Source organism: Moschus berezovskii, chromosome 27 (assembly GCF_049115385.1).
Source record: "Moschus berezovskii isolate FMDL1 chromosome 27, NW_MosBer_1.0, whole genome shotgun sequence".
Lineage (NCBI taxonomy): Eukaryota > Metazoa > Chordata > Mammalia > Artiodactyla > Moschidae > Moschus > Moschus berezovskii.
In genome coordinates, this window is record NC_142486.1 from 6,039,339 (window position 1) to 6,055,460 (window position 16,122).

Here is a 16,122-nt window from a genome sequence, read left to right on the forward strand (position 1 = left end):
CCAGGAGTTGGTGGTGGACAGGGAAGCCTGGCGTGCTGCAGTCCATAGGGTCACAAAGAGTCGGACACGACTGAGTGACTGAACTGAACTGAACAAATGAATAAACCAATTCATTAAAAAGCACAAGCTAGGGACCTCCCTGGAAGTCCAGTGGTTAAGAATCCACCTTCCAATACAGAGGACATGAGTTGAATCCCTGGTCAGGGAACTAAGCTCCCACGTGCTAGGATCTTTTAGCACAGTCACATAATAAATAAAAATAAATTTTAAAAATCAAGGGACAAAACAGCCATATCCCAGAATGGATTTGGCTTTGAAAAATCAATTGCCTGAACTCTTGAAGGACAATTGAAGAAACTCGATTATGAACTGGATACTAGGTGAAAAGAATCTAGTTTTGGTTATGTAGAATCTACTTTTGGTTATCCTGATATTTAAAGGTTTATACTGAAATATTTGGGGGTGGAACATCGTGATGTCTGAAATTCACTCGAAAACAGTTCAGTTCAGTCGTTCAGCATGTCTGACTCTTTGCGAGCCCATGAATCACAGCACGCCAGGTCTCCCTGTCCATCACCAACTCCCGGAGTTCACTCAAACTCATGTCCATTGAGTCGGTGATGCCATCCAGCCACCTCATTCTCTGTCGTCCCCTTCTCTTCCTGCCCCCAATCCCTCCCAGCATCAGAGTCTTTTCCAGTGAGTCAACTCTTCACACGAGGTGGCCAAAGTATTGGAGTTTCAGCTTTAGCATCAGTCATTCCAGTGAACACCCAGGACTGATCTCCTTTAGAATGGACTGGGTGGATCTCCTTGCAGCCCAAGGGACTATCAAGAGTCTTCTGCAACACCACAGTTCAAAAGCATCAATTCTTCGGCAATCAGCTTTCTTCACAGTCCAACTCTCACATCCATACATGACCACTGGAAAAACCATAGCCTTGACTAGACAGACCTTTGTTGGCAAAGTAATGCCTCTGCTTTTTAATATGCTGTCTAGGTTGGTCATAACTTTCCTTCCAAGGAGTAAGCGTCTTTTAATTTCATGGCTGCAATCAGCATCTGCTGTGATTTTGCACATGCAAATAAAGTAAAGAGTAACATGTTTATATCCTGATGGGAATGTGATGAAAAGAAGGCTGTTGAGAGGAAAGATGATTTAGGAGGGAGAGGGAGAAACTGGCTGAGTGATGTTCCTGAGGAGGCACAAGGAGATAAGGTATAGAGATGAAGTCGCAGATGGGAGTGTGGAAAGTTATTGCTTCATTTTGTTCAAGAAAGTAGGTTAGGTCATCAGCTGAGTGTGGGATGCAGAAGGTTTCAGGAGAGAGGAGAAATACAGGGGCACTAGGGCGGTGGCTCAAACTTCAGTGCACATCAGAATCACCTGGAGGACTTTTTGAAACAGACTGAGCTCCTACCCATGTGTGTGCTCAGTCAATCAGTCATGTCTAACTCTTTGCGACCCCCTGGACTATAGCTCACTGGATACTAGAGTGGGTTGCCATGTCCTCCAGGGGATCTTCCAGACCCAGGAATGGAACCTGCATCTCCTGCATTGGCAGGATTCTTTTACCACGAGTCACTTGGGAAGCCTGAGCTCCTCCTGATTCTGGTGGTCCCGATTCCAGAAGTCCTGGTTCTGTAGGTTTGGGGTGGGGCCTGAGAAGCTGTATATCTAACAAGCTGCAGGTGATGCTGATGCTGCCAGCCTGCGGATCACTTTCTGAGAACCACTGTGATTACTGTGCAGCAGTAGGGCCCCCTTGAGGTTTGTGGTCAGACTCTAAAATGAGAACAGTCAGTGAGAAGAAGGTTCAGAGACTTTTTCTCCAGGAGTGTTCTGATGCACAGGTGCAGTTGCAAAAGAGGCAGAGGGTTGAATGAGCCAGAGATGATCACCAAGATCATCACAGAGCTGGCTGCTTCTTATCTGAATGTGTATGTGTGCTTAGTCACTCAGTGATGTCCGACTCTTTGCAACCCCACAGAGTGTAGCTCGCCAGGCTCCTCTGTCCTTGGGGATTCTCCAGGCCAGAACACTGGAGTGGGTTGCCATGCCCTCCTCCAGGGGATCTTCTCAACCCAGGGATTGAACCCAGATCTCTCACATTGCAGGCAGAGTCTTTACCATCTGAGCCATCAGGTTTCCTGGGCTCTCTTATCTCTGGGCCCAGCCCAAATGAAACTGCCTCAGAAGCATCTTTCCTGACCATCTAATCTATCTTCCTTCTCCTCACCATCTTGCACTTTCATATTATATTTTCTTGCAGAAAAATCTTCATTCTTCAGAATCTTATGCGTATTTATTTTGTTACCTGTTTCAGAGTTTTTTCAGTGGAGTTTATGCACCACACAGGAATCTTTTTGTTGTTGCTGTTGGTCACTGCTATGTTCCTAGAACCTAGAACAATGCCTGGACACCACAGGTGCTATTTATTGCTGAAAAGCAGAAAGAAAGAAAAAAAAGAAAGGAAGGAAGAAAGGGAGAGAGGAAAAAAGAGAGAGAGCCAAGGAAACACAAATCATTACACAAGAAACTAAATGATAGTATTTGTTTTGACCATGAGTAGGTTGTGGTCCGGAGAAGGCAATGGCAAGTCACTCCAGTACTCTTGCCTAGAAAATCACATGGACAGAGGAGCCTGGTAGGCTGCAGTCCATGGGGTCGCTAATAGTCGGACACAACTGAGTGACTTCACTTTCACTTTTCACTTTCACACATTGGAGAAGGAAATGGCAACCCACTCCAATGTTCTTGCCTGGAGAATCCCAGGGACGGCGGAGCCTGGTCGGCTGCCATCTATGGGGTCGCACAGAGTCAGACACGACTGAAGCGACTTGGCAGCAGCAGCAGTAGCAGGTTGTGGTCATTGGAACATGGGCAGTGAAGATGCACACCATTTTCATGCCTGGCTTCAAAACATCTCATGCAATCCTTTGTTCTCTGTCTCTGTCTCTCTCAGCTCACCAGTGCACCGAGTGCAGAGGACCCAGTAGTGACCTCTGGGGAGGCCCAAGGGGACAGTGGGGTTGTAGGATGAAAGGAACCTGGGTTCCCACGTGGCAGCTTGGAGGACAGCAGGGTAAAAGGCTGCTCCCAGGCACTGGCGGGACTTCAGGTGAGTTGAAAATAAACTTTACTTTGTCAAACAGCCTCTGAAATTCCAGGGCTATTTTTATTACTGAGAAAAATAGAAATGTCAAAAAGGGATTTATTAGGAATTACTAGTGTTTCCATTTATGTTCAATCAGGAGAAAAAGAAATCACATGTTAATCTGAACAGGGAAAGTTAATGTAAAGAATTATTAACTGTAACAGTAAAGAGAATTCTAAAGAACAGTAGCGAGTTCTGGAGTAATTCTTCATCTTACCAATTTGCTCTAAAGTGGTATCCCTTCTGCTATGTATTGCATCCACTGAGTACTCTTAAAGAATATTTGCATTTGCAAGCTGGCTAATGGGTTCTCTGTAGAGTGTAAAGAATGCCAAGTAAGATACATGCTAATAAAAATAAAATTGACTCCAGGAGGGATCTGAGTGTCTGTTCCCACATGGCAAGAAAACAGCAGGAAAAAATGGAGTGAAGAAACCCTGGTTGGCACTGCACTCCCCTACCTGATGTCAGTAGGGCAGTGTGGACCTGAACTTGCACCTTCATCTGGGGGCAACAAGGCCATGAGAACTGGTACCCTACTTACACCAGGGTGGCATTGGCAGAGCCCAAAGGGATGACACATAGCATTTGTAATATCCACAATTTAATTTTTTAAAAATGTAAATACATATAAAAAAAGAATATCCTGTGAGTGCTCACTGAGCTTCTTGACAGTGAGTTCCTTGAGGAATTGATCCACTTTTGAAATTCCAGTGTCTACCTTAATACCTAGAACATTGCTACCTACAAAACTTCTTTCCTATACGCCAAATTGTAATTTATTAATTTCCAAGGATAAATATGTTTCCAAGACTTACAAAGGTGTGTATAATTTGGGGCACCATTTTCTTGATTTAAAATAACATCATTCCTTTAGTTAGGGCTTGGAGAATTGAACACTTTCCATTTAAGCATTCACCTCTAGATCCCCAGAATCTATGCTAACTTTCAAATTAAATGATTTTTTTCCTATATTGTCCCAGCTTTTGTCCCAGGACTTCCTTCTGGTTTTTAGAGATTTTTATTTTGGCCTTTGGATCTCTAACTCTGCTCTTTGCCCTTCCTTCTTTTGAAAAGGAGGGAACAAATCCCAAGGTGTAAAATAACATGTTTTCATCCATCCCAGCAGCAGAGCTGGCCTGCTCCTTCCTGTCTGAGATAGCTGCCAAAAGATCCCAACACCCCCCGACCCCTCAGCCTAGCAGAGCCTCCTGACTGGAAACCACGCATTCTTTTATTCACCCTTAACTCAACCCTTCCCAGAGAACACGGCTTGTCCCAGGGGATTGAAGGGGCTCATCTCTCAAGTGTTACTCTTACTACACTTCCCGTGACTCTGCGCCTGCCTTGTTCACTTACACGCTGAGCACTCAGGGTCAGGGCTGTGTGTTTTCACCATTTTATTCCCAAAGCACATGATGCTTACCCTGTAGTCCTTGAAAAATGCTGGTTGAACTGGTGTCATCAGGGTGGAGAGAACCAAGAAAGCCAGAGTTGGAGCTGGGAAGTCTGTTGATGGCTGTTTGATAGGGTAATATTGGTTCTAGGAAAATAAGAGAAAAGGAGGTTGTGTGTGACAGGCAAGGAGGTCTAGTTTCAAAGCAAACAACACCCCCCAAAAATCAGAAGCAAAAAGAAAAAGAATGCAAAGGGAGGCAGCAAAGATGCCAAACCCACAGGAACCAGCCATAAGTTAACCACTGTGTTAGTCAGCGTTCTCCAGAGAATAAGGGGATGGGGTTGGTGGGAGAGCGCATATTTATTTTGAGGAATTAGCTCACAATATGTGGGGACTGGTAAGTTTTGAATCTGTAGGCTAGGCCAGCAGACTGGAAATTCAGGGAAGGGCTGACTCAGTTTTGAGTCTGAAATCTGCTGGGCAACAGGCTGGAACTCAGGAGCGTTTCTATGTAATTAAATTCTTGATGAGAATTCCTTCTTCTCTGGAAACCTCAGTATTTTTTTCTTAAGACCTTCAGTCAATTGGATGAAGGCCATCCACATCATGGAAGCTAATGTGCTTTATTCAAAATAGAATACTCTTCCTACCTTAGAAGCACCTTCACATAGGGGAGGCATTTTTGTTTTTACCTCTACCCTCTTAGGGTTTTCAGCTGGACCTAAGAATTAACTTGACAGAAGACAGATTAGCAGGAGAAAAGCATAAAATTTTACTTAATACAAGTTTTATATGACATAGGAGCCCTCACAAGGAAACAAAGGCCCCTATGAAATGGACAAATCTACGTGCTTTTTATAGCAGGTAGGAGAAAAAGAGGCAACTGAGGAAAAGTGACTAAGCTGTGGGGAGGCTAAGATAGAAATCATTTTAATAAGGTCTGTTTCGCAGAATTCTCTAGCTCTAAGTCCTGTAAATGGAACTCTGCTTTATGCAGAACTCTGCTCTGCATAGCATTTCTCACTGCTCAATATACTTATTTTCTTATTTATTAATTTATTATCTGGTTCACCCTCTGCCCCACGGCTCCTTGAAAACAATAAAAAAAATATGTCTTATTTGTATTCACTGCTATTTCTCCAGTTTCAAGAACAGTGTGTGGTACAAAGAAGGCACTCAATAAACACTGGTTGAATGAAAGACTTTGCTCCCTTCATAAGTATCATGTTTCAAGCTGTTTGTGAAAATGAAATAATTCTAGCGATGGCTGATGAGCATTGTCCTGTGAAAGGTTCCTCTGTATCAAGAACAATGAGAACTGGGAATTTCTGAGGTAAAATCAAGTGTAACTTCAAAAAAAAAAAAAAATTGGCCAGTGGAGCAATGGAAAAAGCATCAGCCTCAGCAACAGCAGACTTAGACTAGAATCTGGCTCTGTCACTTGCCAGCTGTGTGCCGTGAGCAAGGCTCAATCTCTCTCGAGTTTCCACTTCCTCATCTGTAGAGTATCTGGGGATGTTATTACAAGGATGGTTAATGAGGGTTTGGCCAGGGAATAGATGAAAATGCTTGGAACGAGTGTGTGCTAAAAAAAAGAAAAGATACAAGGCCATGGAAAGTTTTGCAGATCAAGCATCCCCACAGAACTTTCTCTCTACATCCCCCTCCAATTTAAGTTTTATATAATCATCATACCTGATTTGTAAAAAGGCATCCACCTTCTCTAACTGGTTTTCTCCTCAAGCAATAGCAGTTATTTTATTGATATGATTCACATACTGTAAAATTCACCCTTTTAAACTGTACAATTCAGTGGTTTTCATTACATCCACAAGGCTGTGAAACCATCATCACTCTGTGATTCCAGGACATTTTCATCATCCAACACACCCATTAACAGTCACTCCCCATTTCCCCCTCTGCTCAGCCCTTGGCAACCACTAATCTGCTTTCTGTCTCTATGAATTTGGCCAGTGTAGATGGTATGATATGTGATATGTGGCCCGGCAGGTCTGAGTTCCTTCACTTAGCATGGTTTTTTCAAGGTTTATCTGTGTGATAGCATAGATCAGTACCTCATTCCTTTTTACAACTGGATAATATTCCATTGAATGGATATGCCACATTGCTTTATCTGGTCCTCAGTTTATGAATATTTGGGTTGCTTTCCATTTGGGGGCGATTATGAGTGATGCTGCCATAAACATCTGTGTACAAGTTTTTGTGTAAACATACAGTTTTCAGTTCTCTTAGGTATGTATTTAGGAGTGGAATTTTTAGGTCCTATTTAACTTTCATTTATAAATATAGTAACTCTATATTTGGAGAAGGCAATAACACCCCACTCCAGTACTCTTGCCTGGAAAATCCCATGGACAAAGGAGCCTGGTGGGCTGCAGTCCATGGGGTCGCTAAGAGTCGGACACGACTGAGTGACTTCACTTTCATTTTTCATTTTCATGCATTGGAGAAGGAAATGGCAACCCACTCTAGTGTTCTTGCCTGGAGAATCCCAGGGACGGGGGAGCCTGGTGGGCTGCCGTCTATGGGGTCGCACAGAGTCGGACACGACAGAAGCGACTTGGCAGCAGCAGCAGCAACTCTATATTTAACTTTCAGAGGAACCACCAATCTGTTTCCCACAGCAACTGCACTATTTTACATCCCTACCAGCAATGTATGAGGGCTCCAATGTCTCCAAATCCTCATCAAGCTTTTTTATTACTGTTTATCATCATTTTGCCTCACATTAATCATTGGAAGGACTGATGCTAAAGCTGAAACTCCAATACTTTGGCCACCTCATGCGACGAGTTGACTCACTGGAAAAGAGTCTGATGCTAGGAGGGATTGGGGGTGGGAGGAGACGGGGACGACAGAGAATGAGATGGCTGGATGGCATCACCGACTCGATGGACATGAGTTTGAGTGAACTCCAGGAGTTGGTGATGGACAGGGAGGCCTGGCGTGCTGTGATTCACGGGGTCGCAAAGAGTCGGACACGACTGAGCGACTGAACTGAACTGAATATTGCAGCAGGCCTAAAAACTACTTAAAACAAAAAATTTCTAAATGACACTCATATATTTAAAAACTTACCCCAAGGTCATTTTCTAATTATTCCTGGCAGAGAATATTCAGTATTGCAGCTGCCTTGGCTAGGGAGGGATACTGCTCTATCACACACTTTCTTACAGAATCCCGGGACGAAAAATCGCTTTGGAACAAATTCCTGTCAGAGAGCTGCCTGAAGTAGGCACAAGAGTAGCATCTGAATAGCTCTTTATCTACGTCTTTCGGCTCTGTCAGTATTCCACTTGCGAGCCACCTAGCCTTGCTGGAATCCGCCCCCCACCCCCGCCCCCGTGTGCGCAGGCGCAAACTCTCAGCCCGGCCTCCTCCCTCCGGCCCCGCCCCCAGGCCCGCCCTCCGCCGACACGCCCCCCACCTTAGCGCTCTGGGGCTCAGGGGAGGGGAGATGAATGTTCAAGAGGATGTGCGGCCAATACGCGAGCGTCTCGGAAGCGGCGCTCGGCACTGGCAGAGTAAGTCTGAGGACGTAGCCACTCTCCAATCGGCATCCTGGGGGCGGGACTAAAGCCGGGAAGGGCAGGGCCGGAGGAGGAGACCGCCGGGTGGAAGCACGTGATCGCGGTCTGGAGCCGGAAGCTAGGTCTGGCTGCAAGTGCCCCCGGCACCTAGAGCTGCGATGGTGAGTGAGGACGCATGCGCGGAGTTACGCGGGGCTGCCTTACCCCTGTCCCCCAATCTCTTTGGTTGCCGCGTCCTGAGCGTGCCCTCTGGCTTCACCTCCTGTTTTCCCCGGGACTGGGAAGGAATGGAGAAGGGAGGGGTGGCGACGTAGAAGGCCAAGAAGAAGTCGCTGGGAGGGTGTGTAGAGGCTGGGGACTAGTCAGGGGGAGGCGCAGACCACAGGTGGGTTTGGGGAGAGGGCCCGTCGGGTAACAGAGGTGACGTGTGGAAGGCTGGTGGAGCCCTGGCGGAGGAGAGGACTGACGGAGGCTCAGGAGGATCAGTGTTGAAGGCCGTGTAGAGGGAAGAGGGTCTGGAAGGGCCCTGGCTGGGTAAAGAGGCCTGCAGCGGGGGCAGGGGGCACTGTCAAGAGAGAGACTCCTTTCAGCCTGCTGCTCACTAATTGCATCTTTACCCACTAGACTTCGGCACTGACCCAGGGGCTGGAACGAATCCCCGACCAGCTTGGCTACCTGGTGCTGAGTGAAGGCGCGGTGCTGGCGGTGCGTTCTGAAAACGGGAGGGGTGTGCTCCAAGTACACATGACCCTAGGATGCCTTCAAATGTTGCCCTGTTTGGCCCGATTTGTCTCTATTCCTGGTCTTTACATGGTATCACGCCTGGCATGTAGGAATTAAATCAGTCTGTCTCTGGACTCTTAGTCTTGTAACTGTCCTGAGGTAAAAGAGGTTTATTGACTTTACCAAAGTCAGGCTAGTTACAGGTTTGTTGATAACCTACAATACCCAAGTTACTCTTGAGTATGTCTTTATTCTGGTATTTTGTTCTGTAGTACAATACAGTGTCAGCTCTAGAAGTTTTCAAACTAGCTAGAGAGACAAGGCTTAAGGCTAAAAGTTCAAAGTAGTACATGTGGTTAATGCAGCTGAAGGAGTCCAGAAAGTGAAGGATTCAGCCTTTCATATTATAACTTGTGTTTTGGCAAGGAACCTTCCTTGGACAAGGTAAGAATTCATCTGGGCTTAAAAGATGAATGGATGGCAGAAAAGAAAGAATATTCAGGGTTGGGAGGTAGACATGTTTGCAGGAGTGTGACACCAGCCTGTCTGAATTGGTGATGGGTTTATGTTGAAAAGATTTGGAAACATTTGGGGGAAGAAGAGGGGGATATAGTAAGGAAAGGTCTGATTGTGAAGGACTTTCAAGGCTGGGTTAACACATTTGGATTAATCTTCAGGGTAATAGGTGTGAAGGGTTTTTGAACAGAAACAAGCTGATGAAGTGATTGAGTGGCATTGTTCTGTTAGATGTAAAGGTAAGCCAGAAGGGGCAGGATTCAAAATCACGGATGCTGCTGCCAAAATCTAGGTATGAAACCTCTGGTTGCAGTGAGGAGGAGCAAGGAGAGAAGGGGTTTTTAAAGAAAGAATCAGTTTGTAATGACTAGAGTTTAGTAATAAAAGGGCTATTTTTCCATCCTGTAAGACTTTGAACTCAAGCCTGGAATGATGGTGCCTTAACCAGCAGGGACTTAAGAAAGGAAGTTGATTGGGGAGGGGGAAAGGTAAGGGGAATTTTGATAGTGCAACTTTAAACACTGAGTTTGATATGGAATAATAGGGTAAACTCCAGGAGTTGGTGATGGACAGGGAGGCCTGGCATGCTGTGGTCCATGGGGTTGCAAAGAGTCAGACACAACTGAGCGACTGAACTGAATAGCAGTTAAATAGCCAGGAGCTAGTCTGAGATCTTACCAGTACTCTTGTGACACTCACAAGCACATAAGATAGGTACTGATGTCCCCAATTTACAGATGAGGAAACAGGTCTGGAACCCAGCAGGAGGGCCATATTGAGGAGGTAAGAAGTTGAGATCGTTACCAGAAAAGAGGAAGCCCAGGCCACTGTAACGTCATTACTCAAGGGTAGCCCGAAGGGGTTCAGAGAAAAAAGGGATGTTTATGTTTCAGGTTCTGCAGACAGGTGACACATGGGAAATGGGAAAAGATGGAGCCAGGGACTCTAGCTGTGGTGGGTGGGCACTGATCTATGGGAATGTGGTTTTTTTCAAATAAGTGGAGACAGGGAGAGAAACCAAGATTCAGGGATTGGGGAAAAAGGGTCAGTAAAGAAATGGATGAGAGTTCCTGCCTCCTCAGGGAAGCCCAGTATTTTGGAACAAGATGGCATCAAGAGGGGCAACAATGTCATAGGAAAATTTTAGGTTTCTCCAAAACTAGGGGTGATGTTGGGGTATCGGAAAGTGGAGACAGGTTACACATGCTAGCACCAAAGTGTTCTTGGAATTGCCTCCCAGTCCTGTTCCCTGATTCCTGCCGCCCTCCCTCTGTGTGCAGTCATCTGGGGATCTAGAGAATGACGAGCAGGCTGCCAGCGCCATCTCTGAGCTTGTCAGCACGGCCTGCGGTTTCCGGCTGCACCAAGGCATGAGCATACCCTTCAAGCGTCTGTCAGGTGAGCCCGGACCTCTGGTGGTGGGGAAGGGGGGTGGGGGTGCTGCTCCCCAAGGCCACTTGTCTCAGGGAAAGACACCTGTCCCCTACCAACTGCCAACCATCTCCTCTGGAACCCCTGTCTTCCCCTTGGTATTTATCCCTGTATCAGAACTATGAGAAAAGCAAGAGAAGGGAGGGGATTTAATGGAGACCTCCCATCTTCTAATCTCTAAGCTTTTTACTGTTGAATTCCTTTGGCTTTGGATCCAAGCCAGTTTGTGCGCGACCCCCAGAGAGGTCCCCACAACCCACTAACTCTCTGCTCCCTTCCCTCTCCCCGGCCGGGGGGAAGGTGCGGCTCCCCTCCAGTGGTCTTTGGAGAACACACGCTGCTTGTGACCGTGTCGGGACAGAGGGTGTTTGTGGTGAAGAGGCAGAACCGAGGCCGGGAGCCCATTGACGTGTGAGCCTGCCCAAGGGCAAGGGGCAGAGGAGGAGCCTGTGTGATGAGAAAGACGGGAACCTCCGTGGCCTCTCTCTTGGTGACACTAGAACTAAAGCTGTCTGCTCGCCCGCTTCCCCACCCCGACCTGGAAGGGCAGAGGCTTGGGGACTTTGTACTCTGTTAAGGAGAGTGAAGGTGAGAGGACCTCCCTTCTTCTCACCCTCCCTAATAAACATGAGTGTGATGTTCCTGGGCCCGGGGATGTGTTGTGTGTACTGGGGGAGGAGGGTCATACCCCATATGTCTTTTAGCTTCCGGGGCCTCAGCCCAGAGGAGTGGGGTGGACAGATAAAACTGGGAATCAGAAGGAAAAAAAGCGGTGGGAAGGGAGCTATTTGGTGTACAGGCTGGAGGGAATCTTCCTGAGCCCTTAGGTCTCTGCTGCTGCCACGAACACACAAGTAACAGTCTCCTTCTCCCTCCTGAACAGGCATTTAATAGTCTTATTTCAGTTGGAAGCAGTAGTTGGAGAATAAGTTACAGGGACAGACAGACCAAAAAAAGAAACAAAACCCAAACCAAAAATCCCACACAACTTAAAGTGCTTTAGGCTGCAAAGGTAAACATGAGGACGAGGGGAGGCCACCTGGCTCTCTCCCCTGACCTGAGACAGGAGGGTCGTGTCATTGTCGGGTCCCTTTACCGTCACCACCCTCTGATCTCAGCCCTGCGGGTGGGAGGGAGGGAGGGAATGTCAGAGGCGGGGAAGACAACATAAAAGGAACAAGGAAAACACTTTGTAAACTTAGAACCAGGGTGCAAGGCGGGGGGCAAGGGAGCTCCTGGAGCCCTTGCCCTGGCCAAGGGGTGGGGCCAGCCCCCCCAGGAAGTCCGGGAAATACTGTCGGCTTCACGCCGCAGCCATCCCCGGCCATTTCACAGCTTCTTCCCTCGTCCCTCATCAGTAGACACAGACAGGCGGCCCTGTGGGGGCCCGCTCACCCTCGGTGGGAAGCTTCCCGGGGGAGGCACAGCCTGGAGGGAGCACCCGCGCTGGGGGCTGTCCATTTCCGGGAGTGTGAGAGGGAGGCGGCCGGATGGTCTACTTGACCGGCTCCACCACCAGGACCTTGCACTCGCGTTTGGCGATCTTGTCCAGAGAGAGCACAGCTTTGTCCGGGGGCAGGTAGAGGGGGCGGCCGACAGGGGAGGCCACGGGGGGCGTGATGGCCCGGCGCTCCATCACACTGCCCGACCTGGAGGAGGTGGAGACTGTGGGCTCTGGCCAAACCCCAGGGTCCCGTCCTGCTCCCTTCCCGGTCCCGGCCTCTACCAAGCCCGTGGGCCCCTCCCCACGCAGTTCCATACCTCATGAGGTGGCTGCGGGAGGGTTGTTGGTGGGAGAAGGACTGAGAGCGGCCCAGGCTGGCCTGGTGCCTTTCCACCAAGTCCCGGACTGCAGGGCTGCTAGGGCTGCTCTTGCGAGAGAGGGGCCGGGCCTCAGGCGGCGGGTGGGACACGCTGGCAGTGAACTGCAGCTTCAGTTTCATGTGCTGGCTCAGCTGGGGTGGGGAAACACAGATCAGCCGGCCAGCTCGGCTGCCAGGCCCCCGACCCCCTTTCAGGTCATCTTCCCCACTTGACAGGCCGAAGTCGGATCTAAAGCCCACCTTCCCTCCACCCGGCTTTGTAGCACCCACCCATTCATGCTTCAGCCACAGAAGCCAGCGGCCCTGACTCCTCCCACCCGACACTAGGCCTCGCCCCGGCCACCTCAAAGAGCCCGGTCTGCAGAGCCTGGAAGGCCACACTGAAGGTGAGCGCGCTGCCCTTCCGGGAGAAGCCGAGGTTGTTGAGGGGTGTGTGGCAGACGATGGAGTCCAGGGCTGCCTGCATGGCCCGGCGCTCCTCCTCACACAGCTGCTTTCCTGAGGGTCAGAAACAGGGCCGGGAAACACGTCTGTGTGGCCTTTCTTAGTCTGCAGAGGGCTTTCATGAGCAGTCTTGTTTGATGCTCAGAGCGACTCTGTGGAGTAAACTGAGTACATGCTATTGTTTGCTGAACTTTATAAACAACAATAGCTAATAGTTACTGTGTACTGAGATCTATTCTAACCAATTCACACATATTAACTTACTAAATTGCTGTAACAGCCCCATGAAGTATTATTTTCTCCATTTTAGAAATGAGAAATCTGAGGCTTAGAGAGATTAAGTAACCTACTAAAGGTCACACAGCTAAGAAATGGGAGATGTACAAGTCAAACAGGGAACCCAGCTCCAGTGTCAGTGCCCTTAAAATCACTCTGCCCCATGGCCTCTCTAAACTCTCCGTTATGACACCATGGAGCCCACTCAGGTACACAAGTGAAGCAGCCTGGCACAAGTCACCTGCCTCCATGACATCTTCCTTTCCCCTGCCCTCCTTGGGGACAAGCTTGGCAGCTACCTACCAGCCTGGGCGTGCTCCGGGGTCCACACGAGCCTTACAGCAAGGAAGTCTTGGAGATTGTTGAGCAGCGTATAGGTAACAGTGAAACGCTCATAGGTCCGAACAGGGGACTCACAAGAAGCAGTCATCACAAAGCATGGGCGGTCCAGGCGGATGCTGGGCAGGCTGGAAGCAGTGAGAGAGAGAGAGAGGGAAGCAGGATGTGTGTGTTTCGAAACAGAGGTGAACAGGATGGTGTCCAGCGGGGGGGCATGGGGGGTGTCCCACAGACTCACCGGTAGTGGGTATAGATGCTCTGGGTGAAGGGCAACTTCGGCGTGGACCACTGAACCACAGCGATCAGGGGAACCTCTAGGCCCTGTCGGAGGAACGAGCAGAAATCACCTGTATGTGATGACCTGAAGGAGAGGTTCCCTCTCCCGTTAATCAACTCCCTGGCCTCTCCCTTCCCATTGCATTTTCTCAGCCTTTCTCCTTAAACACACCAGTCCCTTGTACTCACCTCCTTGGCCCCTGGAGGGGGCTGCTCACCCCCTCTGAGCTGAAACAGGAAGTTATGTTCCTCCAGGGCACTAAGTGGGCAGGGGAAGCAGCCAGAGGTGCCAGGGAGCCGGCAGAAGGAGCCCATGGAGACTTCCCCAGATTGGTGACTAGTTGAGAAGAAAGGCACCAGAGCTGGACCTTTCCCTGCCAGAGCTCTGGGCCCTGCGGCCATGCCCAGCACTCTGCAGCCCCGCCCCTCCCAGGACCTCACCAGACATTGTCCACCAGCAGCACAGAGCCGTCGGGCATGACAGGTAGATAACTGGCATTGAAGTTTGGGAGAATGCGGATATCCCAGACAGAAATTTCCTCCTGGGAGGAGCTGTTCAGCACTGTGGGAGGTAACCAGCTCAGCTCAGGGAATCTGAACTCCTCGGACCACGCCAACTCCCCCCCCAAAATGGATCTATCCCCACCGTATTGTCCAGGGCAACTGCCACCCAGCCGGTGCCCTTGCTGCTACCCAAGACCAGAGCCTCCAGTCTGCTCACCCTTGAGCACTGTCAAGTGTTTTCCAGCCACAGTGAACTGGCGGCACTTCAGAACCGGAGGAGGCAGCAGAGTCAGCAGGGTGCTCACTGCAGGAGAGGGCGGAGGCTGGAGATGACAGGCTGGGCGCACCTGACCTCCAACCCACAGGTCCAGTCTTCCTCTCCCCGGATCGGGCACTTGCCGGCGTCACCCCTCCACCGTCCCCACAAACAAAATCTAGACATTAACATTTCCTCTCTGCATTCTCCTCCCCACCTTGGGCCTTGAAAGCGCTCTGCTCGCCCCTGAAGGTCTCCCCAGGAGATCGAGTCTGCAGCAAGCGCAGGTAGCCTTGATCTCTGACCTCTGGTGCCTCAACCTCCCGCTTCCACACGGTCACTACAATCTGAGCACAGGGGACACGGGACCACAGTCAAGAGAAGAAACGGCCTCAGAAAGGGCCTCTGAATTAAGACAGAGCTCCACCCTGTGCCAACCTTACCTTGGCCTTAGGTGTCCCTGGGGGCAGTCTATCCAGTGAAACGGTGAGTGGGAAGATGACCTCATCTGTGGACACAATTGGTTCCTCCACAGGCAGCTGGGTTGCCAGAGGGGTGAAGAGGTAGGGAGAGTCAAGGCCGCCCGGCGCACCCGCGTCCCCTTTAAGATCTACGGTACGTGGTTCTCGCCCTCCCCTCTCCTCATCCGTCATAGGCCTCCAGCTTCCCGCTAGCGTCCCTCTCCCCTCCGGTCTTGGGAGCCCAGCAAACCGCCCCTCCGCCCTGTGTCGTGGCGCTCCGGGCTCCTCACCGTGGTCGCTCCCCCTGAGGTAGCAGGGCCCGGGCCGTGTGTGAGGAGGGGGCTGCAGCCTCGAAACAACCCCCCACCGCCAGGGTCCCCGCCCCCCGGGGGTTCGGGATCCTGGTCGCCCGAGCCACCGCCCCCGGGCGCCCCGCCTCCGGCGCTGACCGAGGCCAGGGCGGCCAGGGCGGTCGCCAGTTCCGCCCAGGCCCCTCGGGAGCCCAAGCCTGGGCCGCCCCCGGCGCCGGACCCCGCGCCGCCCCGGCAGCGCAGCACCAGCAGGAAGCGAACCGTCTCCCCTAGGTAGAGGTGGTTGCGCCGGGGCAGCGCCCGGTACCGGCCCGGGTCCCCCGCCAGCTCCGCGCGCGGCGGCAGCGGCACGGCCGGGAAGTACATCGAGTAGTCGCACTGGGACTCCATGGGCGGCGCGGGCCGGGGGGCGAGGTGGGCCGTGGCCGGCGAGGGGCAGAGGGGCCGCTAGGGTGGTTCCGGGAGCCCCGAGTCCCGACTGGTGCTGCGCGCGGCCGGGCCGGCCCGACAGACCAGCTGGGGCCGGGAACCGGGGCAACGAACCCGGAACCGAGACCCCACGGGGCCGGAACCGGGGTGCGGGACCGAATGACTGGTGAGAAACCGGAAGCGGAAGGGAAGGGGCGTGGCCTCTGAGGCGCCGGAATTTGTAGG

General features: G+C 50.7%; 2 protein-coding genes across 4 annotated transcripts; one reads left to right on the forward strand and one right to left on the reverse strand.

Annotated features, from left to right (window-relative positions):
• Positions 1–8,131: 8,131 nt before the first annotated feature.
• On the forward strand, positions 8,132–11,424 carry LAMTOR4 (late endosomal/lysosomal adaptor, MAPK and MTOR activator 4). Of its 3 annotated transcripts, none has more exons than XM_055410201.2 (4): positions 8,132–8,269; positions 8,733–8,813; positions 10,628–10,745; positions 11,096–11,424. In XM_055410201.2, the coding sequence occupies exons 1-4, from the start codon at positions 8,267–8,269 to the stop codon at positions 11,191–11,193; spliced, it is 300 nt and encodes a 99-aa protein (XP_055266176.2). In that variant the 5' UTR covers positions 8,132–8,266; the 3' UTR covers positions 11,194–11,424. The 3 variants fall into 3 exon arrangements, with proteins under 3 accessions (XP_055266176.2, XP_088688993.1, XP_088688992.1); XM_088832867.1 differs by lacking the exon at positions 8,132–8,269 and adding an exon at positions 8,277–8,448 and having other exon boundaries at positions 11,079–11,424; XM_088832866.1 differs by lacking the exon at positions 8,132–8,269 and adding an exon at positions 8,277–8,448.
• Positions 11,425–11,539: 115 nt separating this feature from the next.
• On the reverse strand, positions 11,540–16,059 carry TRAPPC14 (trafficking protein particle complex subunit 14). The gene is made up of 11 exons (XM_055410199.2): positions 15,448–16,059; positions 15,140–15,235; positions 14,914–15,043; positions 14,658–14,744; positions 14,378–14,498; positions 14,126–14,273; positions 13,899–13,981; positions 13,625–13,788; positions 12,945–13,099; positions 12,540–12,733; positions 11,540–12,427 (listed from the first exon to the last, which is right to left on the reverse strand). Exons 1-11 carry the CDS (start codon positions 15,856–15,858, stop codon positions 12,274–12,276), a joined length of 1,743 nt encoding a protein of 580 aa, XP_055266174.1. The 5' UTR covers positions 15,859–16,059; the 3' UTR covers positions 11,540–12,273.
• Positions 16,060–16,122: the final 63 nt, after the last annotated feature.

Bases quoted from the DNA above. Each gene is read 5' to 3' on its own strand.
- LAMTOR4 (XM_088832866.1), top strand. From the start codon at position 8,284: ATGCGCGGAGTTACGCGGGGCTGCCTTACCCCTGTCCCCCAATCTCTT. The intron at 8,449-8,732 runs GTGTGTAGAGGC...TTTACCCACTAG, and splicing joins AAGAAGAAGTCGCTGGGAGG to ACTTCGGCACTGACCCAGGG. The intron at 8,814-10,627 runs GTGCGTTCTGAA...CTCTGTGTGCAG, and splicing joins GTGAAGGCGCGGTGCTGGCG to TCATCTGGGGATCTAGAGAA.
- TRAPPC14 (XM_055410199.2), bottom strand. From the start codon at position 15,858: ATGGAGTCCCAGTGCGACTACTCGATGTACTTCCCGGCCGTGCCGCTG. The intron at 12,734-12,944 runs GTGGCCGGGGCG...TCCCCACCCCAG, and splicing joins TGCAGACCGGGCTCTTTGAG to CTGAGCCAGCACATGAAACT. The intron at 12,428-12,539 runs GTATGGAACTGC...CACCTCCTCCAG, and splicing joins TCCCGCAGCCACCTCATGAG to GTCGGGCAGTGTGATGGAGC.